This window comes from Ylistrum balloti, unplaced genomic scaffold, assembly GCF_031769215.1.
Source record: "Ylistrum balloti isolate Yb309-2 unplaced genomic scaffold, AGI_CSIRO_Ybal_v1 Utg369568, whole genome shotgun sequence".
In the NCBI taxonomy this organism is placed as follows: Eukaryota; Metazoa; Mollusca; class Bivalvia; order Pectinida; family Pectinidae; genus Ylistrum; species Ylistrum balloti.
The window spans coordinates 582,575-599,960 of record NW_026781865.1 but is presented as its reverse complement, the minus strand read 5'-3'; the positions used below and the strand labels follow the sequence as shown (position 1 = coordinate 599,960).

Below are 17,386 nucleotides of genomic sequence, written 5' to 3'. Positions count from 1 at the left end.
AAATAAATTCCAAAATGAGAAAGAAAATACAATCAGCTATCATTTTAGTTAATCAATTCCATTGTTGATTCAAATATAGAGTGATTTAATAAGATGAGAGATTAAAAATCACAACGATTGTCCCAAGAGCATTGGGCGACCTTTATTCCGCAACAGTCAAATCAGCTCTGCTTAGATTGTTGTACACAACTTCTTCGCGGAATCGAAGAGCGCATGCCCATAATAATGAACCATGCGCAATATTGTAATGCGCAGGTCACAGCTGTCCAAACATGGAGGTTGAACTAAGGCACAGCTTGCTTGTTCCCAGGCGTACGTAATAGCCCCCGAATATCGACTAACCAACCAGCAAACCGCTACCAAAGGTTACTATAACTGACAGTTTATCATTCTTTGTTGTTCGATCGTTTGTTGATTGTTGGAATGACGATGGAAAACATGGGCGAGCTGCCGGATCAACAACTTAACGATTCGTCCGTCACCACACCATTGAGTGTCGGAGGAGGCAGTGGAGTAGACACAGCAAGTCAACAGTCCTCACGCGATACCACACAGTCTGACACTGACTTCCCAGCAGTACCCAGTGTCAGTGCAGTGTCCAGCCCCGAGGCCGAGTTGTCACCATCTATCGACATCTCAAGAACCGAGGCCATTCCGGTTACGGTGGCCAGTATGATCGACAGTACGGAGTTCCGTTCCCAAATGGGGGACGTTACATACCAGACTCTGAACGGGAGGATGAGCCCCAACTACAGCCCTAACAGCTACGCTACCCTCACTCCGTTACAACCACTACCCCCCATTTCTACAGTGTCAGAAAAGTTCAACCAGATTCAGGCTTCTAATGTCAGTGGAAATGGTTTTACACTTATGAACAATGGACTTGGCATGGATATGAACACTGCTTACAGATATGACAAAATGATGGGGATGGGGATGAACATCTCCAATATGGGCCCAAGTTTGGCCACAAGCCCCATGACAATGATGACAACAAACGGATATTCACAAGGTGTTGGACCTTACGGTTATAATGTGAATGTAAGTCTTGGTGTAAGTCAAAATGGACTGCCTTCACCCAAGTCCGATCATAAGTCCCCTACAGGATTATCACCAAATACATATGAAACATATCGAAATCTGGCTCCGCCACCAACACGACTCAGTTCTCCTAATCCTGTCATGATGTCGACACTCAATGGATTGCATGGAAATCATACAGTTACACCTGATGCGTCACCAAATAGTCAAAGTTCCAGTCCCCAGAGGGGTCAGTCAGTTGGTCCAATGGATTCTCAGAGCAATAAAGAAATCGAGGAAATAAACACTAAGGAACTGGCACAGAGAATCAGCAGCGAACTTAAACGTTATAGTATACCACAGGCAGTTTTCGCACAGAGAGTTTTATGTAGAAGTCAGGGAACATTAAGCGATCTTTTGCGAAATCCAAAACCATGGAGCAAATTGAAGTCTGGGAGGGAAACGTTCCGCAGAATGTGGAAATGGCTTCAAGAACCAGAATTTCAGCGAATGTCTGCATTGCGTCTCGCAGGTAAAATTTTTAAGACTTGAAGGTAGATTAGAAGAAGAAGCACTTTAGTTGTAGATTTACCGTAGAATCTTGCGAATACAGCATCCTTCATTTTCTCCACCTTTTGTAGAAATCCATACTCTGAGACTGGTCTGGCAGCACAAACCACGTGCAGTCAGGATTGTGTAGTATCTGTCGTAGTATATTGACAAACCGTTTATTGAACAATTGAACGTCACTTTCATTGATAAAAGCATTTCAAATGATATTGTCAATTGTCAATGCTGATTCGCAGTTATGGCCAAAGAAATTGATCAGATTTGTCAAGCACACAGACATGTAGAATTAATCGACAAACTGCTGTTATATCATTACAATACATAGTTACCATGTACGAAATGTCATACAGAATTATTTATTATTACTGCAATATTGTTTCTTTTTTCTTTTGCTAATTTGTTCCTTTATGTTTCAGCTGTATAGATCCAGGTTTAATTTCCTGCTTCATTTTTTTCACCCCAAGCATTTTTTTGACAAATATATTGGTGTTGCTAATTGAATACTATTTTGTTGATTTACAGATGCTATTGAAATGTTTATTTCAAAATATTTCAATGATAATACAGATGAATTTGCAACAATACACCACAAATCATTTGGCTGGTTTTACTTGTTCCAGATTTAAATTCTGCAAATAGCATGTCATTGTTTAATGTCTAGGCAAACAGTTGTAGAAGACTTGTAAAACTTCTTGATATGTGAACAATGAAAAATTTGTGTCCTTTTACAATTAAAAAAAAAAAAGAACACTAAAAGATTTTTCAATTATCATGAGACACCATCAAAAGTTCAATCATTTTAGTCTAATTGCTTTTATGAAAAGTGAGCAAAGCTGTTGGTGATTTTCTTTTTATAGCTCAAATTCATGTCGGATGTTCAAACTTACACATGGCTTGAGCAGGTGGTTGCAAATTCACCTGCAGGAGATCACAAACATCCAGTTTTTGCTGCAGTAATATGAAATTTTCATATATATGAAATTGGTAGAAATACAGCTTTGTATTATTGAAAGTTTAATTGTTAAGAAATGTCTTGACAAATATCCTGTAGTCAAGCGATACAACATACATTTCTAGAATATGTATTTGGTAGGCTTAATCAGACTGGTTGTGACATTACAATGAAAAGTCATGAGTGGATGATTACATGTCATTACCAGATGTATAATTACTCGGGTATGATGGCAGATGTAGGTATAGACTGCTAGAAGCAAGACTGGGGTAGGATGACAGCCTTGTGGTGGTAAAATAACACACCTGACATTCACAAGCAACTAGCTCGCCTTGCATATTATCTCCATTGAATTACCTACCATCTGCCCTTATTGTTCTCGATAAAGTTGAGTGAGTATATCAGGAGTGATAGTGGACCTGCTTGCTCATCCATGATATCAACACCTCTATCTAAACATATCACTTAGCCACTTAGCAGATAAATCATATCAAACCATTAGTTGTTTTAGCCGATTTTTCGTCCCTTTTTAAAGATACTAGTAATTTCTTCATACATTTTGTTAAGTAGTTGTAGGAAAAATAGAAATGATTATTTAAATCATACATGTCAGATGTTTTGGTTAACATTAAATCTTTGTCACACATACTCACAGGTCAGATGATTTCATGAATATCCATGAGAGTCATTTAGGCAGAGTAACAGGAGCAGTGGAAGAATTGAAAGTGACATATTATAATACAGCAGGCTGTGTAATAAGTTTGTTAGGCAGTAATTGGAATGACTGCTTCTGACCAAATGCCCAAGAGGTCATTCCTTTCTTGACTATGGTGCTGCATCAGTGGATTCTCATCACAGCCAGTTTCTGAAGCCTTGGGTCAACAGAGCTATGGAACACAATCTTGTCAATTCACCTCTTATCAAACTGTTTTCCACCATCACAGGGGAATTTCAGTCCTGGATTCTCAATCATTTTGCTTTTCCATACAACTTGATGGCATGATGCATTTTCCTGCTTTCGTGGTTAATCAGCTATTTTGATATCAATTTTCTCGACATCCTTACCCTGGCTGATAATATCGCATGTCTCTTTTAGTTACTAGTTATTTGTTTAATATTAGTTTAAATTCTTGGTTTCTGAGGAAAAGAGGGAACCTTATTTTCTTATTTGATGGGTTTTAGAACTCCTGCTAAATATCTTTTGGCATTCTTGCTTACACCAAACTTTCTTTCTCTAAATATTGAATATTTATTTTTCTGACATGTTCCAATTCAATTGAGCATTCTTTGCAGACCAATTTCTGAAAGAATTTAGCATTCTTCATTTTTCTGACAGCCTTAAAAATTAATTCTGATGAAATTTTGTGGCTTCCTCTGTCTGTTTCCTTTAACATTCTCAATCATCCCCATGGAGGCAAATCTTGGAAGCTAATGGCAAACAGGTTTTGCTTTACCAGTGTAGACAACCATTTCCTGATAAAATTTCTAGGAAATATTACATGTGTACACACGCCACACAACTATGCCAGGCTGATGCAGTTACCGCAGCTGCCTCCTGCCCCACTCAACCAGCCACAGACACAGGGTTATGTGGCACTCAGCCTCCATCTTTACTGAAACAGTTTCTGTTAGTTTTTTACTTGTCAATGTCAAATTTTGACATGCCCTGTACACCATTGCTCAGCTGCTAGCCAATATTACAAATACAACAAATAGGCCAAGTATTTGGATTATTACGTAGAAACAGTTGTTGGTTGTATTTTTATGAAACAAAATTCTTTAATTGCAGGGATTAGGACAAACAGTCAATCAAAGTTGAAAAGGCCTTTAGCGTGCATTTTTATTATTATTATTTGTTAATGGGAACTGGCTTATTGAAATAGTTGAAAAACTGGAAATTGGCAGTGTTAAATATGCCAGCATCAGATTCTGAGTACATGTAAAGACATAACAGTTGAGGTAAACAATTCAAATGAAAATTTATAAAATTGGTATATATATGCCATAGGATAGTTGTTAAGGTATACAGCAGATATTTGTTTATCATAGGATGAAAATGCATCAGCTATCTTGGAAAATAGATCTGTGTGATAGCGTAAAGTGAATGTGTTTACATATGAAATGAAAGTGTGTGTAGTATTGTGTGACCTAGTCATACACAGTATGAAATATATATATACCAGAGTCATTGTTTCCCTGTGTCAGATTCATGGCCTGTGGGAACTGAAGCTGTGGGATAATAGTCATTCAGGTACACATGCCACATGCCCAGAATCTCAGCCAAATGGAGCGGATCCTTTGCCAATTACATTAATATCATACTCAGGCATCATGCATAATTCATTCCACTCCCCTTGTCCTATAGGCCGCCATTGTTGTTTACAGCACATGATGATAGGAATATCTTGTCATATTTGCCAATTAACCATTTCAGTTTTGGATGGAGACTCCAAAATTTTTTCCTAGATTTTGACTTTAATCTTTAGTAAAACGTTTGAATAATTCATTATTTCAGAAACTTGAGTAGTCTATTAGAGAGAAGAGATTGAAATCAATTGTTTTGAAGTATACATTTGTGAAATAGCGATCTATACTAAAATTTGTTTACATTTTTCTGCTTGAAATTTTTAGAATTCCAAACGGTTAATTGTAGTGTTATCTTGCGACATATAGAAAGGAAGAAAACATTAGATAATCAAGTAAAATCTTGTTCCTATTACAAATATTTTTTTTTCATGTATCGAGGAAACAGGCATTTTTATAATTATTAAACATTTGAATAGTTGTAAAAACTTGTACTTCCTATCTGTTAAATGTTGATATCAGATATTAGCTGTACTGGAACTCAAAAAGAGTACACTTCAGTGATGAAGGTTTTTGCCAGAAATGATGTGGAAACTTGGCAATTTATGGATTGGCCAGTAAGCCTCAGAATTTCTTTGCCATGGACCAAAGGGTATATATAGATATATACATTGATGTATAATTATAAGTAGGATTTATTCGCAAATGATAAAGAAGGTGTATAAGGGATAAAACAGTCATGGGTATCTACATAACATGAAAAGTCTAAGGTGTAAATTTTGTTGCAGCAACTTTCAATGTAATGTGATTGAAAAAAAAATTTGAGTGCAAAGAGTAATTGAACAGGAACATCTTAATTTCAGCAAAATATAGAATATTTATACCTTCATATTTTATTAATTTTCAAAATAGACTTTGCAGCAAAATATAGAATATTTATACTTTCATATTCTATTAATTTTCAAAATAGACTTTGTAGCTCCAGATAAATGAATTTTAATGAGAAGTAAGTTTGATAGATTGTGGGCAAATTAGATGAAGCGGTTTTATTTGACAGCCTGCCATTAGTTGTGTCAGTAATCACATGTTGACAGTTTAATCAGGTCCATCAGCATAACGTGTGATAAGCAATCAGAATAAGTGAGGAAAATCACTTCAGACAGATACCAGATTGATAAGTATATTTGGGTTTTATCATCAATGTAGATTGGGATGGCACATCAATAATTCAAAGCAGTAAATTTTCTCTGACATTTCTGCTACTTTAGCTTGTAGTCAGTTAACACTATTAAGAGTGTATGTATAACATTTATGGAGGAAACTGGTAAGCTACAATAGAAAAGAAAAATCATTGTCTAGTTCTCCCCCATCATATCCAAATAAAGGCCATACCCACTTCAAAGTATGACTCGTCTAATCTAATGGAGCCATGGAAAATTTTCATATTGTGTTATCACACGTATAAATTTTCTAGTTCTGCCAAGGCTTGTTGCAACAATAACAACAGTGTCAACACTAGCATAAGCTGCCCCAGCTGGTCCTCAAATATACAGCAGATTTTAATATAACAAACCACCGTAAATGAAACATTGTCACTACACCAACCTAGAAATCCTTAATCCTCTGACTTCCTCGTGAAACCATATGGTTACATCCAGGTAGATTTTACTATGCAAAGCTTGGTAGTTTCCAAGTCGCTGAGGAATTGTAATCTGAGTTAGATTTGCCCGTACTGGGTAGTCAAGGAGGTGATACCTCTCATTCAGTCATCTCCTCTGTGTCATCAGAATAATTGTACTTTGGTCATAATTACCTTAGAACAATGACTTTTGAAAGGAATGAAAAAAAAGTCAGTAAATTGAATGAAGCTTATCAACCTGTACTGAAGCTATTAGATGTTTTGATAGCCACATTAATTTTGTTTTCTATTTTCTTGAAGGAAATTTGTTTTTAAAAAAATTGCTGTGTGTAGTATTTGTGCTGAATTAGAGTAAACACTTAAAAGAAAAAGATAAACAGGAAATGAAATAGATTCTTGTAGGAAAAAACAGAGCAAAATTATAAATGTGTTATGGTAAAAAAAATTAACGAAACATTCAGATGCAGCACTGCATCTATCTTGATGGCTGTAAGCTGGTCTAGACCAGCTTCCTTCACTGAAGCTGTATCCTTCTACTCTAAACGCAGAGCTTTGCCTAGCTCACAATTTATCTTCCCAAACGCTGTGATAATTGACTTGTACACCATTATTTTATCTCAATTGAAATAACAATTATTGTTTTATTGATTTATTGATAATTGTACTATTTCCAGTCGTCCATCAATACAGGATATTGATTTTTCTCCGCAAAGGGGCCATATCTTTTACAAACAAGCAGATACTACACTGGGGAACCAAATGTTATGGAATTTGCGATGCCATCTGGCTAAATTCTACCATAGTTTTCATAGAAATTGGTAATTGGGAACATTGTATCATGGCACCTTTCCAGAAGCTCAATGGAGTAAGAATTTCAATCACTTTATCTGAATTGATTTTTTATCCTGTGAATGTTGGTTAATTTACAAAAAAAACTTAAGATACCAGGAAGATATTTTAAATATAACTTTGAGAGAAAAAAGTAAATTGATTTTGTAGATATAGCTGCTAAAGTTTAATTGATATTAAGGCATTTTCTTGGGGTTTTTTTTTAGTTTTTTTTTTTTTTTTTGCTTTAAGCTGTGGTTGTATATAGAATAAAGCACAAGGAATTGATGACATTAGTTTCATTCTTAAATCAGCAAGGATAAATATTATGGGAGAATATGATTCAGTGGTTTGAAGAAAAAGGATGACATTCTGAGAATTTCAATGAGATTTTTAGCAAAAACATGGGTAAAAATTCCTGGAGATCGCCCCAGAGTCATCCCTGGATTTTATTTGAGTTAAATTTTGCAAAATAATGGTAATAGCCATGTTTGAAGGATGAAAGGGTTTGTAAGTCATTACTTAGGTCTAGCCATGTGAGAAATGGGTTTGCACTGTCCAAGCTAATGGTTGCCATTGTTGTCCATTTGGTGAGAGGCTGGTGTGAGAGAGAGGCTGCCTTTGTTAGTCCTCTACAGATGTAACTGTATATATGACAGTATACATAAGTTGACAGTCACAGATGTAATCTTGTTTAATCAGCAGACTAGGTATAGCATGAATAGATCCCCTGACAATGCTAACCACAGTAGTGGTCAAACAGTTGTCCACTTTGAAATGTCATTTGACTTTGTCAGGCGGCCTTTATTGTTCCGGCCAGCTATGTACCCGGACATTGTTTTAGGTGTGGCGCCATCTGCCAGCTGTCGCAAACACCCATCTGTGACCAAGCCATCTGAGGCTTGAGTTCCCCATAGACTTTGTGATGTAATTAAGCCATAACACACCATTAACTTAAGCAAGAGTTCTGGGCCTGTTTGGTGTACTTGAAATTTAAAGGTCACAGCATGAATCCGTCATGATAAAAGGTTAAGGTAGTTTTCTGTAACAACACTTCCACCCCACACTTCGTTGGGGGAAAACAAAAATTGCTGCTACTTTGTACTAAGCAGGTGTAGTTCATACTAGCTGACCATAGATAACAAAACATATGTGCAAGTATGTGCTTTTTCTACAGTATGATTTATAAACATGGAGGATTTAAATGAGATTTATGAGGTTCAAATATGCTAGAATTTTAGATGATATTTGGGAGTGTACAAACTTAATAACGACCTTGTTATGTAAGAGTTGTTAAAACAGCATACAGATTTTATTGGTACTCCCATTTTAAACATTGTCAGAGATGACAGTTAGAAATACTTTATAAATGATAAGAGAACTGTGTATATACACATGTTTCAACTCCTACCCAATTGATTATTCATAACTTCAATAACTAATGACAGGTTCTCGTTTTATATAAATTTTGTTTTATTTCAGTTAAACATGACGTCAGTCATGTTTATGTCAGTCAGATGACCAGCTGATTGCAGTTCAATGTGTTAATTTTCAGCTTTTGAAGGTCATACATTTGTTTTCTTTGTTGTAGGAAAATCAACTCGTTTCAGATTTGCTGAATATTCTTATAGAAACTTTATTTCATGTTATTATTTCCAATGTACATTTTTGTTTTTCATTCTTACATTTGTGTTGTATTTCTTTATTTCAATGGGATATTTTCCTCTTGCTCTCTTTTCAGTTTATTGTTCTTCCGGACGCTGGTCAGTATCAGTGACCACTGACTGACCACATACCTTTGGTCAGCATCGGTTAAGGTATATACCCCATGCATTACTTGTTAAGGAATGGGTTATACCACTACTAATACACGAATGAACAATACAAAATATTTATGAGACTATATATATATACCAATTGCTAAAACCCTAGAGACTACTAATACTGCAGTGCTACCCTTCACCCCTTAAAACGCAATAGATCTACTGTGGAATTGAAGGGGTGGCAGGGTGAATATTCTTAACTTCCTTATTTACACCAGTTTCTTGAGAAATGCCTTTAATTGTACATATCTTTCAATGCTTCTTACTAAATTTGCTGTGATATAAAAGCATCCAAAGTCTGATAGGGGTCACGACCATGACTGGCAAGAATTGTATATAATCTTAATCTACAAGACTATACCTATCATGCCTGTCCCAAGCAGACACATGTGGAATATGTAGCGTACAGCATTGCCCGCATATTTACCTAGAGCATGATAGCCCCATTCTCCTCTATACCCCACTAGAGAATAAGGTGCAAAGCTTACAAGTACACCAACAGTACATTGCATGGCATTTGGGGCAATAAAAGAGCAGATAAATAGTCTTACTGGTAGTCCTAATACTGCATGTTAGGCTGTAAAAAAGGCTCAAGTAGAATTGGCAGAGAAATTAGTTGTAGATGTAAAGTTATATGTATCTGTTACAATAAATGTGTCCAGTAATGACAACAGTAAGCAGTTACTCGTAATTATTGTATCATTTTTAAATGATAAACTCTGATTTCATTTTCAACTGTAAAAATAATGTTTAAGTTTATTGTCACTGAAATTGAGCTCAATAATAAGAGGTATTAGTGGTCATATACTAATGTGAATAAGGGCTTGTTTTGACACTTACACTTGAATAAATGAAGATGCATTTTGCTAACATTGTGCATGTGAAAGGACTAATGTGATTAAGCAAGGTAGGGGTGATTAGGGGTATGGCATTTCAGCCATTTACTGGCTGTACTAATTACGAAAAAATAACGATGCATCATACACTAATCTGGGTTCACAGCCGTTGTTTTTGACCGCCCTACTCTCATTGCATGCTAATCAGGTTTGCCCTTTTCAGTGCTGATGTACATGTGTGTTTGGTGTGTGTGCGTGTACAAGGGCAGCGACGATGACAACTTCACCATCTCGCCCACTAGCTATGTCCTAGCATTATGCTGTGGTGATTGTCCGTGGTTATATGTTGGAGAAGGATGGAGAGCTGACCATGAGGGTTGACATGTGCTTCTTCTCTTTCAGCATCAGAAGGAGGCTCTCGCTCTCTTTCTCTCCGTCATTGTTAAACAATTTGTGCGACAGTCTGACATGCCTGCTCTTCTGTAATTCTATCATAATATCATCATGTGTGGAAGCCAAGAGTTGAACTGGCACTCCATAACCGTGTTCTTTGAAATTCAACTGACTACTTAATTAGGTTTTTAACCATATGGTCACAAGCATAGTTCCATAAACATTGTACACAGCGGTATAAGTTGTTATCTGGATAATGTAAATGCTGTGTTGTTTTGTTTGGATTTAATTAGCTTATACTGATAAAACAAATATTTCTTAGAAAATCTTTCCTATCGTTGGGTAAACATGCAGGGTACTTTATAGTGCGCTGTTGTGTATACCTGGCCAATACAGGTAAATTAGCAAGAGAGAAGAAGGGAGCACAGCTGTCAATCACGAAACAAGCATATGGGAAGATTTGTTGGGGATAATGGTTACCTAGACATCAGGTGATGCAGAGATGAATTAATACTGACAGGAAACAGGTAGATCATGTCCTCGGTAGGGAGCCATTTGTTACTACTAGAGTGGAATTTTCTCATCTCAGACCACCTGTGTTACCTGTACAACTACCTGTTCTCTGTTTTTAATGTCCGCTAATGTCTACCTGTCACCCAACGTTAAGGCTACCAAATCTCCTCTGTGAAAAATGGCTCTGTGATAACCACATAAGGTATTACTGTCGTCACTGATCATATATGTAATATCTGCATGTGGGGGAGAAAATTCAGTTTGTCATGCTAACAGATGAGAAACAGTATACACAGGAATATGGATGAGTTATTGTTAACCTTGTAGCAGTTATAGTACTTCTGTTTACGACAAAAATATCTCATTATCAGTATTAATAGCTAAGGTATTAAATACGATTTATATTGTGTAATGCCATAAAAATTATGTGATTTGATAGTACTGCAGTTGTTAGTAATCCTAGATTAGAAAAATCCATCAAAACAAATTTGGGAACAAACTTCAAAATTCACAGGGGAATTGGGAATGTTCTTGGTCATGTAATGATTACGTGTATTTATGTTTTCACATAGTCAACATAATTGCAATTTGGATTTATTCAGTGAAGCAAAATGCTATTTTCCATTACTGCATTGGTAATTAGTTTATAAATCAAGTGGGTAATATGGGTGGGGATGAAACGGTACTGTTAGAGATTCTGGAGGTGATGGACAAAAGAGGTACACCCTCCCTACACTGGCCACTAAAGCTGTGTCAATATCATCCCTGACTTAATTGCCTTCAAACAGGTGATGGCCAGGCATATGGTTTATTGGGGTACCCTGAGGGGGCAGAAATATTTAATATTGATACCAACGATGATGATAATTGATAATGCAGAAGTGATGATGAATTAATCATCTTTGATAATGGTCTATATGGCTGTCCAATTATATTCGTATTAGTTTGATACTTAGTATTAGTATCAATTTTTTCCTTTTCATTGTCATTCTAAAAAAATTAAGCAAGACAGAAGAAAGGGTTTTAAAAGATAGCTTAATGCTGAATTATATTTTTGTTTTAATTAAGTACAGATTTAATGAAAATACTGTTGAAAGCTTTATTTACAAACAGTTGAAAACATCAGATTAATTTTGGTTGAGAACATGACATATTGATTTATTTCTAAGTATTTTCCAGCTTCAATAATATTGAATGATGAAACTGGACATATAGTGTAGACATTTGACATTGAATCTGTTTCATTAGTGAGAATGTCAAGATGGCAGAACCTGACTTGCATATTTTGTGGAACATATTTGTAATGGAATATAAGATTATGGTAAATTCTATTGAATGAAACCCCCGGGAGCCCCAATCTAACCTCATTGTCTGTCATCTTTGAGTATCAAAGGCCAAAGGCAATTACTGCATATACTGGCACAAACCAATAGAGTGGACTTGGTAGGAAATGAATGCCATTGTCTCATAGCAGTTGTCATAAAAGTTTAGGTGCTGATGACATAAAAGCCAGCGATAACATGTAAAGGTTAACTGAATTCATCTCCATCATCCTGTATGTATAACTTGGTATATATATAGAGAGAGCTACCATTACTTTCCAATCATACAGGATTTATTGTCGTACAGAAACCATGTGTTATCATATATTGATGTCCTTGTAATATTTGGATGTTGTAAATGTTGTCTCTCTCACAATTATCTATAAGTGACAAACTTATCACATAAAAGTTTGAGTTTTAATTTCGTCTGACAATTTGTGTAAATTACCTGATACTGACTTCACTTTTCACTGGCAGCCTCAGTTGTTTATATATTCATGAGGAGTCAACAAATTGTAGCAAAGTGTATTTCATTCAGAAGAAGGAAATTTGTTAAATTTTGATTCCAACTCTTGTATACAAAGTAACGCCATATTCATATGGATGCAGAAATTTAAAGTTTTGTGAAATTTTGCATATCATTGTCATAATATTCAAATATTTTGTTTTTAATAAACTTACTTCAGTGTTCTTTTATTTGTGCATACTGCTATACACTTGTATAAACTTATTAGAGAATAAACTTTTTTTATGTTTGCACATTCCTGAAAGAAGAGAAAAAAAGAGATTGAAAGTGAAAACATTGTAATCTGTTATAGTCAGAAACCTAGGCCAGATCAAAGTAGGACAGAGCCTGTCATATCTTAAACAGTGTACACCTTTGTTTGCGTAAATATTGCAGGCAAGGCAGTCTTTTCATTCCCTTAAAACTCCTGCATGTGAGGAAAGAGGTGTCCCCACAGGAAGAAGGTAGAAAAACAGTGATAACAAGGGTCAGTAGTTGGATACCTAAAAAAATTCAAATTTGTTAAAACAATCTTTAGTAAAGCTAAAAGTTTGACTAAACAGTCCCATCATTTATGATATGAAAGCCCAAAAATTTTGGGGGGAAATTCTTTAGGGAAAACTAGGAATTACGTCTTTGCTATTTACTGTCTGGTGTACTGTAATTAGGTGCCCTAACAAAACAACTGTTTGTGAATGCTGTATATTATACATAAGCAGAAAAAATAGTGTTTTATATGTTTTATTCATTAAGTACTTATTGTGTTTATAGTTTAACAGGTTGACTTAATTCATAGATGGTTTGGAGGGGGGGGGAACCATTGCTAAATTTTCCTGTATAAACTTGTAGTAACATTTTACAGTGATTTTGAAGGACACTAGTAATAATGAAATGACAGCTAATCTGTTAAGATATAAATTAGTTTATATAAGGAAAACATAGAATGATTTCGCCACTTCCCTTTTTGGCGGCGGTATCTCTCTGGGCTTGTCAGTCTGGCGGACATATTAGGTGGGTAACCCCAGTGTCACGAGGGGCCATGCATCACTGCCGACCGACGAGGCTGTCGCTCTCCCCCATAAAGGATGACCCCTTGGGGCTAACGTCGTTTGGCTCCTGCTTACTCATGCACCGATTCCAGTCCAGCTGATGCTGTCTGCAGAATAACACAGTGTTGAAGATTTGAAAGATGTAGCCTTTCGCCAACAAATGGAATTTCCTTGTAGTTGGTGGGGATGCTCCAACAAACAAATTGTTACTTATTTAGACAGGTTCCATCTAATTGACAGATAAGCCATTTGGTAATTTCACCAAATATTGAGTTTCCTTGGGCCTTTTGTTGTCAGAACATGGTTCCAAAATGGTAGCGATTAGCATATGAACTGGTACAAATTTTCATGCTTTTCAATAGGTATTATCCCATTTGTGCTAACAAAACTGTGGATGATCAACAGAAATGTATGGTTCAGATTGCACGACAACATTGACTAGTTTCATCACACAGCAACATGATACCAACATTGATCTCCATACGTTTGTATTGCAAAAACAGGAAAGGAAAAAATGGAAGTATTTGTGATGGTGGTGGTCGACAAGGTCAGTTTCAAATTGACCCATGTCTGGCCTGATTAAACTATATAACCTTCTGTAGGTCTGTACTGGCTTTCACAGAAATTTTGTCAAAGCAGTTGTCCATATCTCGTGACATAGTGTAGGAATTTATCATGGATGTGGCATGCCCAGGCATCTGCGGCTGTGTACCAATAATTCTCTGTAAAAACTGTTATATCAGATGGCCTAAACCTTGAAACCAAACCAGCCATTTAGTCTGAAAGGTATCTACTGTTTAGACTGTCAGTGAATTCTAGCAATGGTTCCCCAGACAAAAGCTTGGCCATGATTTAGTTGTGTCCATAAAGTCAGCCATCTACTTTGTAGCGAATGGTGAAATCTTGAAGCTTTATATGAGAGAGTACTTTAATACAATGTATGTTACCTGTTTTAAGATATAACAGTGTTGTCGGTTTCACAACCAGTCCAGCACCAAGGACTTAGCGTCATTTTACTATAAGTAAAAAACACACTGATACTCAAATAAATTTGCATATATGATTATGTATATGTGTAGCTTGTTACAGGTGTCAAAAAGGAACTGACTTTGGTAGTTAGTTTGTAAAACTACATATAATTAATTTGTATCTAGCCATATTATTGTGGGTATCAGTTAATTTTCTTGATATGCTTGTTTATGATTTTCAAAGTAATTATCACTGATCAAAAAGCATTAATGAAGGTTAAATACAACTGAAAAAGTCATTAAAAGTTACTTTTACCTGTAAAGAAACAAATCTGAAGGTTTCCCTTTTTTTCTTGTTTCTTTTTGAAGTTGTATGTTTCATAATCCTTGTAATTTTAATCTAGAAATTTATGTATTTTCCCATTGTGGAAACATTCAGCCAGTGTTAAGAGGTTTCATTGTTGTTCTGTAGGACTGACAGTTCATATAAAATTCTAGGAGTCAATAGAAAAGGCAGTTATCGACATACATGTGATCATGTTAATCTTCTAGGTACTTGGCTAATCAGCGGCAAGTTTGGCCATCACAAATGAATAGGAACTTCATTGGCAGCTTTATCTTTATAGATGAAAGCGAGATTTCTACAAAGAAGCTCCTAGGCCTACCGAGTGAGTGGTTTGTCCTGTCTAGCATTGGGCTTCGGTAACTGAGGCTGGGAACACAGCCTTCTGGGTCTCTATTGTTTCTACACACCACTGTTGACTTTCTTGGCATTCAGTAGCTGATAACAAACAGAACCCTTACTCAAATAATAATCTGTATTGTTGTATTTGCTCTCAAGTCTTGAGGGATTTCAACTTCTCCATGTAAGACCGTTACTTCAGTTTCTAGACTGGACCTGACAGAAATAGTTCACCATTTTGATTGTGTAAAAAAAAAAGAAGAGAAATCGAAGTTGTTAAATACTGTTTGCTTTTCACAGTGTGGATTTTGGAAAGTTATTGTACAATATTTTATAACTTGTACTTTGTGTTATTAGCCTTTCATTGTTATCAGTGTAAAGATGATTTTAGATTTTAATCTGTTCTTTTTACAAGGATGTTTATGCATTTCAAAAATTCTTTTCACCCTGGACAATTTCAATTTTATAATGGGATAAAAGGTGTTTTTGAAATGAACTTGTCTTTTGTGTCCTACTACATGATTTCCCAGTGTCGTTGGTAAACTGTATACCCAGCACACTGGCAGAACAAAGTTTTATTCTCACAAAGGCCTTGAGAACTTCTCTCCTAGACTCCTTATTCTTTGAAACCCCCTTTTGTGTGATTCATACATTCATAAATTGAATGCCACTCTAGTTATGGTTTATTCTTCATATAAAATGGTATAATTTTGCCCACATACAAAGGCAGTTAGAGTGATTGCTGAGGCTGTATTAAGTAAGGAGAGGACCTGGGCACTATAAAAACCAACAACAGGAAGGACGGAAGCTGGAGTGCCGTGTTGACTGCAATGCATGGGAGAGCATGAAAGGCCTCTACGTTTGTTTGAATACATTTTTTTTCCCATTTATTTGGGGCTGTCAGTTAAGCTTGCTGTTTCCATGGCGAGAAAGCTGCTTTGGTTGTTACCTGTTTCAGCAAGCAGCTGAAGCATATGAAAGCTGTGTTATAAAATACAGGTAGGCCGTGGCTAGGCTGTCTGTGTAGGTAGGATAGGGGAGGGCCCCACTCAGGCAAGTGATGAAGGCATGGGTTGCCATGCTAACCGTGCCAGCCTCCGCAGCTCCATTGTCCTGGGCCTGTGGGGTAGCGACTAGATCCTGGTGACGTGTCCAGGCTGCAGTGTCACCATTATAATTGGTCTAAATTGATATATAGAGTGTTGTATGGTAATTTATTTTCTATACAAAAAGGAAAACCATGAAATACTGTAGACACATACCTGATGTTTAATATTGATCACTATCATTTCTATTATAAAGAGGGATTTAATCTCTTGGTATAAAAATGTGGGGAGGAAGTGATAGTTCCATTCATGACCATTGTATGGAACTGATATACAAAATTGTTATATATGTAAGCATCTCTGATGATAAATGTAAGCTTTTGTGTGATGTCAAGTCCCCATAAATACTGGTCATATTTGGAATCTAATTGCATCAGCACTGATAGCTTGAGGACCAATTATACAATGTATTGTCCAATAATTTGTTTGCTACCACATCTCTATGCTGTAATGAGCTAGTCTCTAAAGCAATAACCAACTCTATCTACTTCTGAATCTGTTACTCTGTGAGGAATTCACTTATTTATAGTTTGTATGGTCTCAAAGTGCTCTGTTACAGTCTTTAATTAAATTTCAAATCCGACAAGGTCAATTATTGTATTGGTTTGTTTTACAGGTAAATCATTCCAACTTGAAAATATTTATTGCCAGAAGTTAAATGTCCATGAAAATTTATGGAGTTTGAAGCTAATATAATCTAGTTCTGTTTAACTTTTGTTTTAAAATTTACCATTGTTTTCCATTGGATGTGAAAGGTTGTACAAAAAGGGATGATTTTTTGTGTATCATTGTTGATATGCCTCTATATTGATTTATTTATTCAATTTTAAATATTTATACTTATTATCTTTATTAATTTTACTATTTCCATTATAT

The 17,386-nt window shown here is 35.9% G+C and overlaps 1 protein-coding gene across 1 annotated transcript in view; it reads left to right on the top strand.

Annotated features, from left to right (window-relative positions):
- Window positions 1-278: 278 nt before the first annotated feature.
- LOC132559711 (homeobox protein onecut-like) overlaps window positions 279-17,386 on the top strand; it is a 28,916-nt gene continuing 11,808 nt past the window's right edge. The window contains exon 1 of the mRNA XM_060224366.1: window positions 279-1,552. Coding sequence (XP_060080349.1) covers window positions 424-1,552 — 1,129 coding nt within the window. The 5' untranslated portion in view covers window positions 279-423. The remainder of the gene's footprint in view (window positions 1,553-17,386) is intronic.